General features: G+C 32.7%; 2 protein-coding genes across 7 annotated transcripts in view; both read right to left on the reverse strand.

The window, feature by feature from the left end:
• Positions 1-3,656, reverse strand: part of LOC105343219 (lipoxygenase homology domain-containing protein 1) — a 32,132-nt gene extending 28,476 nt beyond the window's left edge. For all 6 annotated transcript variants that reach the window (XM_066086057.1, XM_066086056.1, XM_066086053.1 and 3 more), the window contains exons 1-7: positions 3,378-3,656; positions 2,255-2,411; positions 1,799-1,936; positions 1,406-1,548; positions 999-1,130; positions 661-834; positions 152-317 (exon numbers count right to left, since the gene is read on the reverse strand). In XM_066086057.1, coding sequence (XP_065942129.1) covers positions 152-317; positions 661-834; positions 999-1,130; positions 1,406-1,548; positions 1,799-1,936; positions 2,255-2,390 — 889 coding nt within the window. In that variant the 5' untranslated portion in view covers positions 2,391-2,411; positions 3,378-3,656. The remainder of the gene's footprint in view (positions 1-151; positions 318-660; positions 835-998; positions 1,131-1,405; positions 1,549-1,798; positions 1,937-2,254; positions 2,412-3,377) is intronic.
• A 1,021-nt stretch (positions 3,657-4,677) lies between these two features.
• LOC105343217 (epidermal retinol dehydrogenase 2) lies at positions 4,678-19,090 on the reverse strand. The gene is made up of 7 exons (XM_066086058.1): positions 18,634-19,090; position 15,583; positions 14,300-14,463; positions 11,670-11,751; positions 8,824-8,986; positions 8,388-8,513; positions 4,678-5,294 (listed from the first exon to the last, which is right to left on the reverse strand). The coding sequence occupies exons 1-7, from the start codon at positions 18,964-18,966 to the stop codon at positions 5,174-5,176; spliced, it is 990 nt and encodes a 329-aa protein (XP_065942130.1). The 5' UTR covers positions 18,967-19,090; the 3' UTR covers positions 4,678-5,173.
• Between the last annotated feature and the right edge of the window lie 905 nt (positions 19,091-19,995).

Consider the following 19,995-nt stretch of genomic DNA (forward strand, 5'->3'; position numbering starts at 1 on the left):
ATGACAGTAAACATTTATTGTATCACAAACAAATTATAAAAAAAGGATCATTAAAATCTTGATCTATCTTTCAAGAAATACAACTCCACATTGACATACAAATCAAGCTGTGTCTACAGAGTTGCCTCCCTTCAAAACACAATGAACTGACCTGTTTTTGATGAGATATTTGGGAACAATTCTCTGGTTGTTTGTTGATCCCCATGATGTAAAGACAGCCAATTGTTGCAGACAAATGACCAGCTTTTCTTCCTCTTTACATTGGTGATTTCTACTTCCTGTAAGAACCAGGCTTGCTCTTTTTGTATACCATCAGTCTGCAAAACATAATATACACATGTACAATGCTTGAAATAAATCATTTCTCATGTAAAATAAAAACATTGAATTCTTCATGTGAATCTTACTTTCTTTATGAGTTCAGTTTCATTTTAAGACTTGAATTTTCAATAACATGTGTATATACAATGTACAATTAATATAAACAAATAACAACACAATGTCTATGATGGTAAAAATAATTTCCTGTATATTTTTCTATAATTAAGCATCCCATGCAGGTAACAACTTTCTAATATGTTACATTTTAATAATTTGTGGAATAAAATACACTGATTAATCAAAGATCTTTAGAAGCTTGTTAGTATCCACAATTTTTACCTCAATAATGATAGATTTTATGTCTCCAATTTCCGGTCCACGAATCTTGAACAAATGTGTGCTGCCTTTAGAGAACCGGAAAGCCACTTTACTGTTCTTTCTCACTGATCCTGCTTTTTTTGTTAGTCTTGTTTTTGGAATTTTTCCCCTCAGTCCTTTCACTGTGAGGAAAACCTAAGAAAAAAACATGTAAATTACTAGGTTTGCAAATCATTGTTAACCTTAACATTATTGTATGCAGTTTATTTTGGCCTGCTTTAACCGAATCCTCATCGGCAAAATAAAATGGGGCAGACTAATAAATAAAGTTTCATACTACATTGGTGTATAACACATACCTTAGCATCTGTGCCGGCATCCTTTTTGTCAGCTGTGATAATGGCAATCTTATACAGTACATCATCTTCGGTGCGTTTCTTTTTACCTCTAGTTGTGGAGGAGGCAACAGAGGGAGCTGAGATGGGGCGCTTCTGTAAAACACAAAAAGTCCAGAATCAGATTTGTTTATTTTCATCTTAAAAATTCTGTACAAATCACACCATATCCATTTCCTATCGATAAATCTAGTATGCTATCAGATTTGATTATTTCTATCTCAAAAATTTTATGCAAACAAAGAACTTTCTATTTAGTCTTACCAATACATCTAGTACCATAAATCTTTAAAGTTTTCATTTACAATATTTTTATCAAGTTTAATCTTTAAATACAACAAACAATTCATGTTTCTGTAGTCAAAACTGACCCTTCTTGCTGCTGTTTGAATTTGCCCAAATCTTCTTTCAAAGTATTCATAAAGATGTGGGTCGTTCATGGCATGGTACGGGGGGAGGGGAATGCTGGACCTGACGTCACCATTCCGACTGTACACCGACTCTATTCTCCTGGCTGCAAGAAAAATAATTCAGAAGTGACATTAAATGCAATTGGCATTAAAAGATACATTGTTGTGTTACATATATTTTTATTTACCAAGGAACCAATGAAAAATAAGTTAGATTCATGATACATAAGTAAAACATATAAAGAAACAGGGATAGAGACGTCAAAGTTTAAACTCATTCATTGTACATAAGATTTTGATGTTCGAGATTGTGATAATTCTCAGCTGAAGGTAAATTCATGTGTAAAGACTTACACATATAAGATGGTCTCTCCTCTGTTGGTCGGTTTATAACTTTCTGGTAACTCCTTGGCATGGCCACTCTCGGTTCTTGATAACTTGGACCTCTCCAGGGATCAGAAAAATTACTATTTGTGATTCGCCTTGCTGGAGCTAAAGGGTATATTGATACACATTTAAAATTACAAATTTTGACTCTTACTGTTAAATCTCTTAGTGATTTAAAACAAAAATGAGACTTGATCAAATTTATGATACTCATAACTTTCAAGATGTAAAGAGATTTTCATCAATAACTCTGATTAACCCATCATTATTAAGTTTATCAGATGTATGTATGTATGCTATTTGTGACTAAAAAAATATAATGAAATAGAAATGTGACCTATGTCCAATTATAATAAGTTTTTTAATTAACAGTTATTTATAACTTAACACATTGACAAAATGTGCAGTAAATGAGTGAAGTACCTGAGTATGGCCTTTCTCTTGGCTTTCCTACAGCATAGGGGGGTTTGGGGCCATATTTTATGTGGCTGCTAAGAGGGGCATCAGGCCCCACCATGCACATCTTCACAGCTTCTGAGTTACTAAACGGCTGCTGCATTTTTGTTCAGTCTGATCTTTCCTGAAATGTATATAATTACTATAAGGATGTTTATTAAAATCAATACTGTTTGCCAGTGAGCACATTAAGCCTCATTAACCTATTAATTAATAATTCAGCTTACTGCATGGCTTAAGAATTGCATGTTAATTATGACCAACTAATCATTTCATGGACAGAGTTCTGGACAAACAGACAAGTCTACCATTCAATCATTCATAAAAAGCAAAACATTTGATTACATGTTTCCTATCCTTGCATTGAGGTGAGATTCACTATAAAAGGAGTGTTGCATTGCCATTTAACTCCAAGATCACTGACGCAAATCATGTCATTATTGATTACACTCAGTACGTAATTTCTTAAAATAGGTAATATTTTCTTGGTTATTATGGTTATGTGATAAACATTTTTTTCTGCATTAGTTACAATTTTGATACATTTTACAAGAATAAGATATTAAGCAACTTAAATTATCAAATGACATAAAGTCTGATCCACATTTAAATATTTATACAAACACAATTAACTTGCAAGTGTGCATTAATTTTTGTTTATTGCTGCTTTAATCAACTCATATGTGAACACTTGCTACAATGTTTTAGAGTCCATGAACATTTTATTTTTATTGAAGATTGAGTGAATACATAGCTGTAGATGTACTACAGCATTCTGCATGTATCTAACACTTTACAACTTTTAATTGATCTTCAATTTTTATACTGTACGTACTGTTATCCAAATCAAACATAAAATGAGTGTTTTGATATATCTTTTATATCCCAAAACATAAATTGTATATATTTGTATCCGTTATGAATTTGAATCTTTTTGAAAAACTGTGTTTTTACCCGGTAACGTTATATATTTTATGACCGAGCTCGAGTATACACGTTGGCCAACGCACAAAATAACATGACTTGAAGAAAATCTTATTGAAAAAAGTACAACATCCAAATAATAACAAACAAAAAAATTAGCACCTACCTCACAAATATGAAACATGTAGTTCTGTTTGAGAATGCGTTACCGTGCCGAATTTGTTTACATACACAGTGTTTTAAGCATTAAAATCCTGTTAACTGCTCACTTCAGGGTAAAAAAATGCAGGAGAAATACAAAATGCAATCTTGCTACACATTCTTATTTTCCTGAGTTTTATGTGTGTCAAGTTTCATCTTTATCGGCACGTGTAATCAATAATTAAAACACTACTTCACAGAATGAGTTTACACTTGTTTTCATCGTTGCCAAACATATTAGCGCATGCGCGATAACACCAGCGCACCTGTTGAACAACTCGTACGTTTACTCTTCGAGAACATCGCAAAATTGATGGGACAAGTTTGTAAAAATAAAGTCCTTTTTTTGTAAAAATACATGTTAAATAAGTCTTTTAAAGACAAATCGAAAGAATAGCATGCAAACTCTGTTCGGAATCGAACACAAATGTGGTTTTTTAGCTCCCTAAAGGGGGGGGGGGGGGGGCTATACAAAATTCACTTTTTACATGTATATGTCAATTTAAGAAAAATGTCTCCTGCAATAAATGCCCCCCCCCCCCATCCTCATCAACCCCTATTATTATTATGATTATTTCAAAATGTTCCTGTACATGTTAAGAAAACTTGCAAAGTGCAATTTTATGCTACGATCGATATTACTTTTTATTGGTCCAAAATATCCGATGTTTTCCTAGGTTTTTTTTTTTATGATTTTAATATTTTACTAACCAGTTTTCCTGGCAAGAAAAATAAAAGTCAGATATATCGGACTACTTTTTATCAAATATAATACATGGATACCAATACTGGTTTTTTATTGTAAATTTCATATTAATGATGGAGAGGCATTTTAACATTATAAATAGTTTGGGCATATCAACTTAAATCTGTATTTCATCCAGAATTTATTTTATCAGTAATGCATTGTTTTGAACCAATATAAAACTGAAGGCATTTTTAACAAGACTTTGATACAAAAACTTTTTGAAATAAATCACTTTTAAATTTTTGAAAATATTTGTCCTATCATTTAATTTGATGAATCAAATAAACAATCAAAAACAATGTTAAATCTTAAGTAAAGGTTTTAACAAAGTTGCATAGCCTCATCAGGAAAAAAATATACTCTAATATTCATTTAATGATAAAGGCTATACATATTGATCACTGCAAGAATTCATTTCTGATCATTGACATATAAAAAAAATTCTTGATTTTTTAAACATTTATTTTATTTCTCATTTTTTATTTTAAGTTTGCAAATATACATTTACATATTATTCAAATACAAAAAAAGTATTTCATGGAACAATTTAAGGTAACAAGTAACGTGACAACAACAAACAATTATTAACTAAATAAAAAAAAAAACAATTTTAAAGCTAGTAATGAATATCACTGACCTTTCTCAACAACTTTGTGTAAATCAGAGCTAAATCAAAGTTGATAAATGGAATAAATAAATACACCTGTTCAAAAAATAAACATTTACAAAAAAACTGAACAAACACCATTAATGCTATAGAGTTTTGCATTTTAAATAAAGATTATGTGTTCTTTAATGAAGTAAAAATTCTTCAGTTGTAAAATACAATAAATACCCTTAAGCTGGTATAAAACCCAGACACTGTTATTTGATAATACATCATAAATACATCATGTACATGTATTAGAATATATGGTTCTTCTAGACTGGAACCTGAAACAGGTAACTGTGTTACATAAAACCCATTTAAAATTTTGAAGAATGCTAGGTTCATTACTCAAAATACTGAAGTTTCAATTTGATGATCCATTCTGATGAATTACGGCATTTGCCTCTTTTCCAACATAAGTGTCCATAAATGTGGCAGCACCAAAAAATTTGACAACCTCTAAAAAAGCATCCACTGGAAGGATCCTAAAAATATGAAGAAAAATAAATTTAAAACAGTGATTTTGTTATTGTATTTTCTGAACAATCTTAGCTAGCCAAGGGTTTTCAGTCCACTTCGCTCCCCCTTATGGAGACTGTAGTGGATCAAAACCCTTGGCTTAAGTGTCATTCAGATGCTTTTGAACCTAATGCAGAACTTTAAACAATACAATAAAAATAACCGCATGGAACATATTTTTTTATCTAACTGAATACTGTACCCTAAATAAACAATTCTGATGGATATGGAAGAAAAAATTGAGCACAAGAGGAGAAACATCTGCTGAAAATTTAATTTTATCCAATGCTTGATATCCAAAAAATTATTGCGACACCTAAAAGACCCCTTTCTCCACTCCGATACTTTTAGATGCTAGGTTTGTGTCCCCTTCACAAATACTTTTACGATGTCTCTCAGAGTTATTTCTCATTGACCTTTTCTTCATTATTTATTTGTCTTATGTGTTTTATCCCCCTCCCCTTACATTAACGTATACTACCTTATTCAGTGCATACGACTCATGGGCCAAAATCCAATTATTGGTTATTTGGAACTGCCTCCTGCCTCATTGAAACACCCCTGCTGATCAAATTTTATTAGCAAAAAGATTTTTTTATATGTAGATTTTTTACCAATCTTTAATTAATTAAACTTTAAGTTTGAAAAAAAAAAAAATTCCCTTCCTCCCTCCTGGGTCTAGAAACCTCCAGGCGGCAATTCCAAACATGATGGTCCTGCCTGGCTTCATTACTGGCACTATCAAAACAACATCTTCGCTAAACAAGGGTTTACGATTTACTCTGCTCCTCTACAACAGGAGGGAGTAGATCGCAAACCCTTCACTAGCAAAGATGTCAGAGCAATGGCTACCTTAAATAAACTATTCTGCAAATTTTTTGATAATTTCCAAGGGTAAAGGGGGGATGGGGAGTAATAATTTTTTGTCAGGTTTTTGTTAAATTTCTCAAAACTATTTTTTTAATTAACAGGTAAAAAATTATGATATAAGAATTCATACAAATTGATCCTTTTCATTTAAAAAATCCTATTTTCTGATATATCATATAGTCATATAATTCAACAAAAATTTTGCTTTGCTCAAACATGTATTTCAAAGTAAAATGAGTACATGATCATCAATGAAGCATTATCCAGCAACAAGTTAATTTCTTATATGCATGCTACATTACTGAAAGAGATAATATTGGAAAGTTAATCCAAATGAGATGACAAACACACTGAGAGGTAGAAAATGCTTTTAAGCTAATCAACTCTGAATTGATTCCTGTGTAATTGTCATTTGATAAATAGACCGCTAGCACACACATTCACCTGGAAATATATCAGAGCAAAAACTGTTCATAGTCCACAATGGAAAATCTTTTTCCTCTACCAACTTTACAAAAAGATATCCAAATCTCTGACCAAGGAATTTGCCCCCATTACTTATAAACTGTAACAATATATTCACGACAAGGAGTGTTCAAACTGAATCTCCAGTTTCATGAAATAAAAAGATTTGTAGCTGCATGAAAAAATTTCACACTGACTTTCATTATTTTTTTTTGGACGATCTTCACACTGACTGATTTTAATTATTTTCTTGATAAACTTCTTGCAGGTATGAAATTGAATGACTGACACTTCCATGGCAGGTAGAAAAATTGTCAAATATGTATGAATTTCCAAACTAAATATCATCTTTGCTAGCCAAGGGTTTATAATCCACTTTGCTTCTCTACAACATTATAGACGTGCAGAGTGGATCGTAGACCCTTGGCTAGCAAAGATGATTAAACATCAATCTTCATGGTACATGTATCTGTGTTTCCTTTTAAATTATACTAAGGTAAAAAAATATTTTTTTACTATACACACTAACAACTTTCTCCATTACGACAATAGCTGCATTTAACAGAAACAGAACATTTACTATATAATCCTAAACTGTAGATTTAACACTAAACTGTAGCAAATTGTTAACACAGCCACAACCATAGCTACCATAAAAAGGACCATTATCTCAAATTGGACATTAACCCTCTTACTTCCTTCTTAATGCTAAGGTGGGTGCTCTCTTAGCCTGATATTTTGGATAGTCTCCACTGATGTTGTATGTGGTAAAATGTAAGCTTTTCGTATAGGATAGAGAAATGTATTTTACAAGGGAGCATTGATAGCAGACTTTTATACTAACTGTATTAAAAATTTAAATTTCAGCAAAAAAAATTGTCACAAATTTAAACAGAGATAGATATTTGAGTAGATACATGAACTCATTTCTATTCCTAATTGATGATGTTGAGGAGACCTTTAAGCACCCACAGAAAGCAATATACCTCTACAACAGCTTCATCTGATATCCCTGAGGATTACAAACGTAAGCTGTATTGCTCTTTTACAACAATATAAGGTTCACTCCTTTTTCTGAGGTTGGTGTAAAAACGTTAGATATCTGTTACCAATCCTCTAGCTATGTCATGGGTTTTATCTGACAACTCTATCCATGAAAGACACAGTTACACACTGAACTTTCCACTTATCGCTATAATCCACATACACAGGTGTATATATGTCATTTATAAGAAATATAAGCACAAACTGTTACATGGAAATCAAGACATCCAAGTAGAATACTTAAGAATACTAGAGTGACTTGGAAAAGTTCAAACAAGAACTAATGCCAGGTATCCCAATTTACAGGTGAATGTTCACATAGAGGGGAAACAATATTATACTGTATACGGAGAAATATTACCCCCGTTTTATTTTCGCCCCTTTCACCCTTGTTGTCTGAGTGGGCATTTAAGACTGGGCGAATTCAAATGTTCCAAATTATCTCTCTAATTAAAGCACAACTTTGCCTATGCAAAATTCAATATGTGGCGAAACCGTTTGCAAGTTAAGAAAGGTGAAAATAACATGGGGCGAAAATGATTCTGCAAACAGCAAGACACCTGATGATCAGAGAGAAAAGGATGAAAAAGAAAAGACGTTGGATTCAAAATTCCTAGACCATTAAAATAGCTTTCATCCAAATCTTTGTCAAAATTGTGTGCTAGTAGCTGTCAACTTACACCTTAAGGTAGGACAAAAAATAGACAAGCCTTGGTATACAAATAATGTATTGATTGGTCAGTATCCCCTGCATTATTCGATTGGTCGTGTTCTCCACCTCCAGGGCTGGTAGTAACCATGGAAATCTGTAAAGATTACTGTTCATGTTCATGTAGGTCAATCAAGCCAAAGTAATTTTTATTCATCACATAAGTTCAGATTTATTATAAATTTTTTAAGCAAAGTAATCAACTGAATGGAAAAAAGTGCATTATACTTTAAAAAAAGATGTAAATCATTTGGGAATTAAGACTATGGTTGCTATATTGACTTATTTCACTCAGAACCTATAATTTTCCTAACCTTTAATAAGAACACCCAGCGGTAAAAAAGAACTTCAATCTGAATACAAAACTATCGTATAAGAATAAATAATCTATATTGATTCACTCCTACCTCATTTTACACCCAGCAAACATGCCTGTTTTAACGTAAGATGAACACACTAGCGTGGTATGAACGCCTCTGTATCCAGAGAATATGATTTCGTAATTCAGCACCTCAGTGAAGCCTACCACTCCAAACTTTGAGGCACTATAGTCTGTAAGTCTGTTCAACCCTGCATGGACAAAACATTCAACAGTTACACATTATGGGCTGGGCTACTTTTAAAGAGCATGCACATGTATACTGCAGTGTATAAGGTTTTTCAAAAATACACAGTCTTAATTATTAATAAATTTTATAATTTTATTGTGGATTCAGTAAAAATAAAGGTTTTGCAAATAGGGGATTAATGTCCAATGTTTCTATCAATACGTAATTAATTTATATTGCACTTCAATGAATGTTAAGGATGCTTGACATCCCCTGACTTCCACTTTTTATGACAGTATGTCACAATATGGCGATTTTATCGCACTGAGAAACAGTTTGCATTGCCCACATTTGTTATCTAGTACATGTATCTCTGTGGCGCAATGGGTGTGGCTTTGATCTACCAACCCACAGGTCCCGATTGGAAAACTGTAGGGACTTTTTTTTTCATTAAAAGAGCAGTAAAATTTAAAAAGTTGATTTTTTCCTCTAAAAAATGAATTGCTTTGGTCATTTTCAAGTCAAACACATGCTAAATTTTGTGGATAGACTCTGCAACAACAAAATCCATAAAAGTTGGTTATAATTCAATGAAACCAAAGTACCATGTGAATTAAACAAAAGATAAAATCAATAAAACATAAGTAATTATTACAATTACCAATGTTTGGAATTCTTTTTTAGAATGGAATATCAATTGAAACTATATCTTTTACAAGGGGTATTAATGGTATTAATGGTAATTTTTGAGAGATTAATTAATAATGCAGTACTCAAATTCATTTACCGGTACTCATGATCATAATGACAAGAATTTTAGTGTACCGGTAATCATTTAATTTTCATGAAAGTCACTGCCCACAACATTAAACTGCATGTGATACGATATTGCAAGCATATCTGCACATCAACTCGCTTATGTTCCCTGCAGTAAAATTTGATATTTTAAGAGCTATCTTGAGAATTACATGTCTGATTCGATCATTTTAATTCAGCAATTTGCAACTTCAAATATATTTACATTGATATCAAAATAATTCCATATACCAGCTTAAAAGTAAAACCTCTGTAATAAATTGTTTATTGAACAATTGTTATTCTAAAGTAAAAAAAAGAGGAAATCTCACTCTTACTTTTAATGATAATTGTACACAAGATGAAACTAGAACTGTCCTAATGGGACTAATACCCCCGCTAGGCTAATTTCAAATGGGACAAATAATTGAATTGAATAATAATTAAGGTTTGGAACACATAAAAAAAAAAAATTCTAGAATTGTAAAAAAAAAAAAAAAAAAAGTTAACAAAGAAAAATTATAAAATCAAAATTGTCAGAATTTCACTGTAAAAACATATCTATAACAGCAATACATTTACAAATGTATGTTTTTGATGATATATTTTTTTAATTTAATTGATTTAAGGAAAAACCAACAAAATGACAATAACCCCTCCCTTTGCAGTGAATAGAAATACCGGTAGCCAAGCAATGCTCTTCTGTTGATAAAACTTTCAATATCTTTCTAATAAGAGTCTTGACAGATGCAATTAGTTGTTTCAAATTTTCCTCACTTTCTCCTATGGCACAATTGAACTCCATATCAGAAAATTGATCCCATAGGACTATGATTTTCTTTGATGAGTTTGTTAAATTTAATAAACTCCCAAAACATTACCATAATTACCATACTATGTAAAAATATGTAAAAAAGAAAATTTAATATTACAAACAATTTTAAAATTGCCAAAACACTACAATCATATCAGTAATTTTGAATTTCATTTAAATTAATGCCCAATAGGGTCACTTCATCAAATTACTTGACAAATAAATTTCAACAACCTCTAAAAATAGTTTAACTTCTTTATTAATAATTATATTATTTATTTCCTTATAATGATAGACCTTTTGGTTTACATGAAACAGTTTTAAAGTAGCCCCAAAACCATCACCCATTTTACAGATTATCAATTTCCCCTAAACACATGCTCCACCTGAGCCATGGCTCAGATAATGGCTCCCTTGGGACAAATGAATTCAGCCACACTTGTCTTTGATGTTCTCATTAGCTCCTAAGAATTTATCATTGACAAACAAAAACTTTGCATTGTCAGTTGATAGAATACTTATAAAAAATAATTTTTTTTTATTAATTAAGACATAAAGAAAAAAAACTCCATCTGGATGTATTTATATAAATATATTTTAGAGTGTTTTCTATTAATTAATTAATACAATCTGTAAGGATTACATAGAATAAGGAAAATGAAAACTGTCATAAAATCATTAAATCTTGTCTGATCTTAAAAAAAATTGCAGGTGCACATCTTCAGATGGTGTTCAACATATGTACAAATTTTCAAACTGTTCCATGCAGTAATAAAAAATTCTATAGGGGGGACAAAGTTGCGTCTACAGACAGACGGACAGACGGACAGGGTGAAACCAATATACCCCCCTAAACTTCGTTTGCGGGGGTATAATGAATATGATTAGACTTGGCCATATTAAAGTGATTTTTGCACACAAAAGGTGAAATCGCAGAACTTCCATAAAATAGGGAATTTACAATATATGATCAAAAAAATTTATCATTCATACAAATTTACAGCTTCAAGAATTCTTATAATTGAATATCAAATTCATAAGTTACAACTGTTTTGCATCCCTACATCATACACAACAAATCATGACAAACACCTACCCACTAAACCTGTGGAACTGGCGATGTTGACAATATGACCATGGTTGTTTTTCAGCATTGATGGAAGAAAACATTTCACTGTCTGAAAAAAGCATTCACTGATACTGTTATTTCTTTGTATATTTATTTCATCAAGAGCTCCTGTACCACAATAAAACATGATATAGAAGATTTAGGGATGAGCAGGATTTGATATAACCCTTCATAATTTTTTGTTAACTCCAAGTTTACAATACAATCTTATGATTAATTGTCAATTTAAGTCCACATCAATATAATTTCTTGTTTGTCGGACATCAAGTGAAAAAAGTTATGAGGGGGCGAGCGATTAAATAATAAAGTTATTAATTTTTTGAAGCCAAAATTTTTTGGTAGTACAAATTAAATTTTGTGCGGACGGTTATATTTTTTATACTTGTGTCTGATTTGAAAATCAAAAATATCTAAAATGCAAAAAAATATAGCAAAAATAGAACAGAAAACAGCGCAGAATTTCCTGGATGCAGGAAATCAATAATAATATTATTTGTATAGTTTTATTTAAATACAAGAGTGCAGGGTCCGATGAACAAGAAATTATATTGGCCTAAGGAACAAATAACTTTACTAAAAAAGTGAATTATTTAGAGCGTATGTTTGCTGTATCCATGTTTTACTGCTATACTATATGTAGCTTTTATATTAGAACTAAATACAATTCCAATATTCCCATCAGTCCACTCAGATTTATATTGATTACACATCAACATCATCTAATAAGTAAGAAGATTTCCTTCACGTTTACACGTTTCTTTTACAAAATGGGTTCTGATCGTTTATGTACTGATATTCATCAGTGGTCAGACACCTTAGGTCAGATTAATTAAGCTATAAAGTCACCTGTAAATACTCCAGCTTCCTATAAATTACTTCTCACTTCTAAGCAACTTTCAGCTATCCTCCTGCCTTAACACGAAGCATGCTCATCAAAACAGGGCATATTATACAGGTGGCGGGAATAAGCTGATTACAGTAATGTGTCAAACCATGCTTCATTCACAAAAGATGGGTGAGAAATTTTCCTTGGGGATTATAGATCAAATATTGTCCACCCAAGTACTGCATGATGATCAAGTTTATTTTCCAATGTCAATATGGAATTTTAAAGTTATTGGCAATTCCCTAGCAGTAGCAGTTTTGTTATCTAAGCAGTTTCTTAGCAGTTCCTTAACCTTCCATACTTTTCTTAGCAGTTGGATTGGACTATATGTCTCATGTTGAGATTTGAAGCCAATCAATAATGTGAACAAAACTATGGATGTCACTTTGTATGACTTAAAACAAAAGGCAGTATAACCCTAGCAGATGACTTTGCCAGGGAGAGTCAATAAAATGAGATATGGAATCGGAATCCAAACATCTTCACAGATGTTACTGCAATGTGGAACACTTGACGCATTGTTTAATTAATAAAGATCCCAAATGTCCACAGTCACTCACGTTTTTGGCTATGTACTGCTTGTGGTAATATCATACTGTCAGTGACGTGTCTCAAAATAAATTAATGCACCCTTATTGATAAAAGATAATAATGCCATATTGTAAATATACGGTAAATCCTCGTTATCTCAAACTCGATGGGACTGGTTAAAAACTTCCAGATATTTGAGTATTCGAGATATCAAGGGTAAAATACTTAGAAAATAAGAATTGAGATTTACAAATATAACTTCGACATATCAATTGTATTCAAGATATCAGTGTTCGAGATACCTAAGTTCAACTGTACAACTATTAGATTTTGGAAAAGATCTACTGGTCTTGAACATGTTGAATATATAATCAATGACATGCATCTAAATTCTCGTTCATAAATCTTTATGCTTTCCTCTGAAACCATATGGAACAACCCAATATTTTATATTTACATGGACCAAAACTATGCTGTGAATATGGGAGTGTGCGAGAAAATAGACAGGATTTACAACCATATATTTACATTTTCCAGTGTCTTTGCCTGTGATAACACTACGTATCGATTTTGTACTATATAACCCATAACTTCAAATGACGTATAATTGAAGCGCCAGCGGGGTTTGCTTATTTATATTTGAATATTTAATCGTACAGTGACTCAAAATCATATAAATATAAGTAATAAGGAATCATTCTTTGAATATCATGAGGTGATAATTTCGGTCGGGGTGTGATCAAATATATCATAAAGCCCTTTGGGCTTTATTGGATTTGATCATGCCCCGAACAAAATTATCACCTTATAATACACAAAGAATGATTTCTTATTCCTTATGACAATTCAAATTATGTCATGATGACAAAATACAGACTCATGGGAACACTGTGTATCAATATGTCGTTACATAACAGCACTTACAACATAAAACACCTTGTTTTTAACACATTTCTTGAATTAATGAACACAAAGGGTTGCATGATGAGTGAGCTAGAAACAAATATATTTTCTTTTAACAACATCAAAAGACTTAGGAGGCTTGATTAGACATCTCCTTCCTCCAGCTTTCTTCTTCCAAGTATTCCCTTGGTAACTGACTTAACAATTTTACAGAGGATTGCGCTGACTAATTAAAACTCTTAATTTTGAATTAACTACCATTGCTCCGAAAACTTACCCAGAAGTGGGCCAGTAGATTGACATCAAAGGTTCTCTCCACCAGAACATCAGGGGTGTTTATGAACTTCTTCCCGGAGACAACCCCAGCATTGTTAATCAATATATTCACTTCTCCCACTTCAGTTTTCACCCTCTGGGCTGTCCTCTCAATTTGTGACTTGTCTCTGGAAGAAAAAAAGTCTTGCCTTAATTACACGAATTAATAACAAGCTAATTTAGGGAATTTGTGAAAGATCAGGAAAATATAAATTGTAAGATGAATAAGAAAACAAGATAGACCTTAATTACTTTTCAGTATTTGGCTTGAAGGACAAAAGTGGTATTTCTAAATATTAATAAGCTATAAAAATAACTAATGAACTAGGCAATATAGGGATTTCCGACCACTGCCTTCACCCTATACTTGTAACCTTGAAACCTTGACCTTTTACCTTTAGGTCCCAAAATCAATGGGGTTGTTTTTAAAAAAGGGTAAAGGCATGCTTTTAGGAAAATGTATAATCTATACAGTATGCTATGTTTATCAATAAACATTACAGTACATGTACCGGGTACTAATATTCAGGTGGCTCTTTAATTACTGACAATCTACAGCTGCACCTTTAGTGTTGGGATGTACAATTATAATCAGAACAAAAAAAATCACCATGAATATTTACATGAATTAATCAAATTCAAGGACCCTATTGAGTGTCAATGGTCAGACCCTGCTGACAAACTAACAACACCAGTCCTGTAGATTTAAAGTCCAGGTGAGGTGAGGGGGAAAAAAGCTGGATCATCTGCCCGAACCTGATGAGGGTTATCTAGGACCAAGCCATGGATAGGCTAATTTGATACCTTTTGCGAGTATACTACATTTAGTGCATCTCAACTTTACCTGACCTTAAGCTTTGTATTCAGAAGAATAAATATTTTGAAAAAGCCTCCAAAACCTGAAATTCTTGATCAGAAAATCTACGCAGCTGCTATAATTGATTCTGAATGAATGCACAATCAGAAATGCATCCAGTTTTCATCTGATGAATAATGGACATTAGACTACCTTATACTTTCAATAGTTGTATTATACCTTAAATTGTTCAGAGAAGAACATCACACATTGATACACATTTATGCACGAATTTTAAAAAATATAATTTACATCATTTTTTGTCAATTCAAGAAATATGATATTTCACAATCAAATCAAAGTCAATTATTTACAATTTGATTAACGATCAAATTTAATAAAAACTACAATTTTTATAGTTATCTTTGGGTGAATATTTTATTCAGTACTCTCTTGCCTTGAGTGGCAAGATCTCACCTGTGGTTAATCTGGTAATTATATTTTTTGTCTCTGCAGTATTTTGATTGACAAGCAATGTATATCCCGGTATTATTGATCTAAGTCCTGCTGTTTCATGTGCCTGTAGTTATTTAATCAGGGTCTTTCTGCGCACTGTGTTTTTTAGTCCCCTACCGGTTTTCACCGGAGGGGACTATAGCTTTCCTCTGCGTCCGTCAGTCCGTCTGTCTGTCTGTCCGTCTGTCCCACTTCAGTTTTCCACACTTTTTTTCTTTATGCGTTTGAGGAATAATATGAAATTTGCTGAACAGCTTCAAAATGTCAAACTACAGATCAAGTTTACACTTTTGTAGCATCTGGTTGACATATTTTCAAGAAAATTAATTTTTTATATTCCAATTTTTTATTGTTCGGGTTCGATATTCTGCATAACAGTGCATTGTTTTCACAATTTCCACAAACCGGTAGGGGACGTGTATTGCTTATGCAATTCTCTCAGAATGCTTGTTTTATTTTTTATTTTTTTCTTACATAAAATCGTAGTATAATTTAATTGCATCGGTTTTTAGATTCAAAAATTTGTCCATGAATTTCTGTTGCATGACATTGTGCGACATCACATTCATTGCATTCACTAGCATTGACAAATCTATTCCAAATAATTGACATCAGAGATTGTTTAAGATTACTGTGACAATTAATATTTGTATAAAATTGCGAGAAGCTGAGAAACATCCCTTATGATTATAAAAATCTCACATTAATTTTTCTGACAGTTTTAAACAACTGAATTTAGGAATCCCTACCGTGTAAACCCCCCCCCCCCCCCCCACCCCTCCCTTGCCTGTGGTTCTACCTGTTTAAGTACAAGTGCATGTACTTGTAGGCCTAAAATGGTATTCACTCACTTCAAGTTCATGAAAATCTTAAGCTGAACAAGACAATATTTATAAATGAGACTTTATTTTCCACAGTGCAATTATTTGCTGCATATCTGAACATGCTGCTTAGCTAATGTGCATAATAGAAAAATGATAATAAATTAACCTAATGAAATTATTCTAATTAATGAAACAAATGTTTGCCTGTGTAAAACATTCTTGATTAATTTCATCCATAGCTGATTTTGCCAACTCAAGGTACACATTTTCAGTGAGTGGGGGATATTTTTTAAAGGTTTCCAAACAATTTTCCATAAAATTTAAAATACAGAAAATCGTTATAGGTAATGTGATGGGAATGAAAAAAAAAATCTATCATTGCATTTACTGCGTCTTGAATTTGATAGCATGTCTCAATTTGTTCATATATCCCTTGTGTCAGATTTTTAATATTGAAGAAAATTTAATTGATAAAACGCGTGGATATACTAACCCAACATCCACCAGTGGCGTAGCGCCCTTTACGCAAAAACGCAAATGAATACACAAAATTTTGAAAAGCATAGGTCTTATGATTTGAGTTTTCTATTGTTTGTACGTAAACAAATCGTATTGAGACTCCACTGAATTAGAATCTGCATATTTAGTATTCAGTTCTCATCGCAAACCATGCAATTACTACGATTCCGGAAAATACCGTCATTCCATACTTTACTTAAGCATTGAATCATTATTTTTTGAAAGATGTGGTCTCATAACTGCAAGGGTGTGTGCATACACATTGAATAACGCGCGCTAGCGCGTTATGAAAATTTGTTTGCACACACCGTTGCAGTTATGAGACCACATCTTTCAAAAGATAATGATTCAATGCTTATATTTACGTTTTTTAACATTTTTTCTCTTTCTGCAAATATGATTTGTTTTAATAAAATCTCGACATTATTCAACGAGTAATACACAACTAACGGAAGAGCCATTGAAACAGCCGAATTATGCTGACAAATATAGTGCACAATGTTTTTAATGCTAATAACACAATTTTATTTATCTGGTATTTAGTACACCAAATTTATTTTCGGTATTAAGAAATCATTCAATTGAATTCATTTATATCTTTAAAAAATATTTACATCCATGAAATATTAATCAGCCCAAGTATAAAATCAGGTCGTGATCCGGTTTGAAGTCGGGAGGAGAGTCGGTCATGCTCTGAAGGAAGACTGAATGTATTCATACGCACCGGATTTGGTGATTGGGTCTTCTGTGTTATGCGTAAATATCACTCAAATCTATCAATGCATTTTAATAGGAGGAAAGAAGGTGAATGTAAATATATTAAAATTAATTGGAAGTTCGTTTGAATCATAAATTAATATGGACGAGCTATACATTTGACTTTCATGTTATTGGCTTAAAGAATGATCTACAATAAACTTATTAAAATGAGATGAACAACTTTTAACTCCTTTCAAGTTTAAATATTCATACTAAAATCTGAAAAAAACATCAAGTTTTGAGTGTTTGTCCGAAATTGTATTCTGTCAGTCTATACTTGCATGTAATTTAAAGTCGGCGGTCGGGTGATTAAAATTTTGACAAAGTCACAATACATTGTGATAAACTTGATCAAAAATTTGTCATTTAGGTAAGTATGTTACGGTTTGAATAATAGACCTGTATCAAAACGCCTATTATCTTTAGTCATATGCAGTTGGTTTCCGCTGGGGTATCAGTGTTTCATATATAATTACACATTCTTTTAAAATTCAACATTTCCCTTAAACATACAGTATGTAAAATTGTACCATTTTAAGACAATATCTCATCATCAAAAGCCTGTTAATCTAAAAGCTAAAACCTAAAATCCAAGAGCATCGGGGGTCTTGAAATTTTAAAGAAAACATTCGAAGAGTACCAGGTAAATGATGTTTGTCTCGGAATTCAGCAACTTTTGTTCATATATATTGGAATCATAATACCTAAAAATTGTCATATTTTTAAGGCTGTTTTGTCATTCAAATAACATAAAATCCAGGAGTTCCGGGGGCTTCGCCCCCTGGGCCCCCCCAGGGATCTGCCCTGGACCCGCTGGAGGCCTCAGGGCGGCCCCCAGACCCCCTACCTTTTTTTGAATACAGTAAATTAAAAGGTAGCTACGCCACTGTCCACAGTGTAAGGAGAGCACTTGGCATGGAATTCTTCCCTCAGTTGTCTCGCTGTTTCCGCGTTTGACGTTTCGTTTATATCCCACAAAACTAACTCTGCCCCGAGTTTGGCAAATTCCCTCGCCAACTGACGTCCTATGCCGGACCCTGCGCCAGTGATCAAAACGATTTCCCCGAAAACTGATTTCCTCGGGGGAGGCACAAAAAAGCGCCAAATGCCAACGAAAATTGCACCGAAGAAGAGTTTTAGAGTTTGCAGTAGTTCCACAACTAGCCCTCTATCTTTGGGTTGGTCAGGCGTCGGGGGCTGAGATCGTGCTTCCATCTGTCACTCCGTCTAGACACTGCCGAGCGGCTACTCTTCATTCACTGACCAGCTGGCCCATCCTCACATGTCAAGTATACACAAACTAATGATCGAGAACTCTCGGGCAGGCCTTATTTATAATAGGGATAAATCCCGAGGAGTGATGTATGGAAGCTTATCACAGTAAAAGTTACACAAGAAAAATCTATAAATATTGATCGAGAAATTAACAACATTATTTAAGTGTGCCAAAGCAAGTAATTACGTGTATAAAGGTGAAATTATGACAGCAATACTTCTTCTTTTTTTTTAATAAAAGATAGTTCGCACACTTTCACCTATAAAGAAAAAAAAAACTCTGTCCTGAGTTTTTGCTTCCACCACTCTTTGCTGGATATTTCAATAATAGTAAATACCTTTGTGCTCAAACTACGTTCATCGACTAATATAAAAAAATGTTCAGATTATCTGTTTTGAAACGCCCCCTCTACCGCTTCAGGTTTCAATACACATCCCGAAATTGAAAGTCTACGGAGATTTTGCATTGCAATAGCCATTAATAAGCCCGGATGATAACGTTAAAAAATTGCGCGATGTATTCCGAGTGTATTCCGAATGGAGAAAAGATGTAAACATTCCCCATTATAATTCTCCGTAAGGAATCTGTTTTCGTTCCTCTGAATTTTTCTGAGTGGAAAGGGATAATTGTTCAATGAAGATATCTTGGATATATTCCCTTTTAACGATTTCAACTGTATTTCTTTCACAGATATGTGTAATTTTATTTAAAATCATCAAAAACCAATGGAAGCAATAACTTGGGACAGACTTTTTTTGTTTCTTAACTGGAAGTTAAGCAGTTACGGGTATGTTTATTCATTACTATTAACATTGTCTCACAGTTTTCATGGATGTATGCTTTGTTAGCAATTATAATACATATGACCAGAGGCATTCCTTACGAACAAAAAGCTCAAATTATCACCTAAGAACAATTTTGTAACACTAGGACTTTATAAATGTTTATCTGCGGAAATTGCCTGAAAT

This window comes from Magallana gigas, chromosome 5, assembly GCF_963853765.1.
Source record: "Magallana gigas chromosome 5, xbMagGiga1.1, whole genome shotgun sequence".
Taxonomy (NCBI): Eukaryota; Metazoa; Mollusca; class Bivalvia; order Ostreida; family Ostreidae; genus Magallana; species Magallana gigas.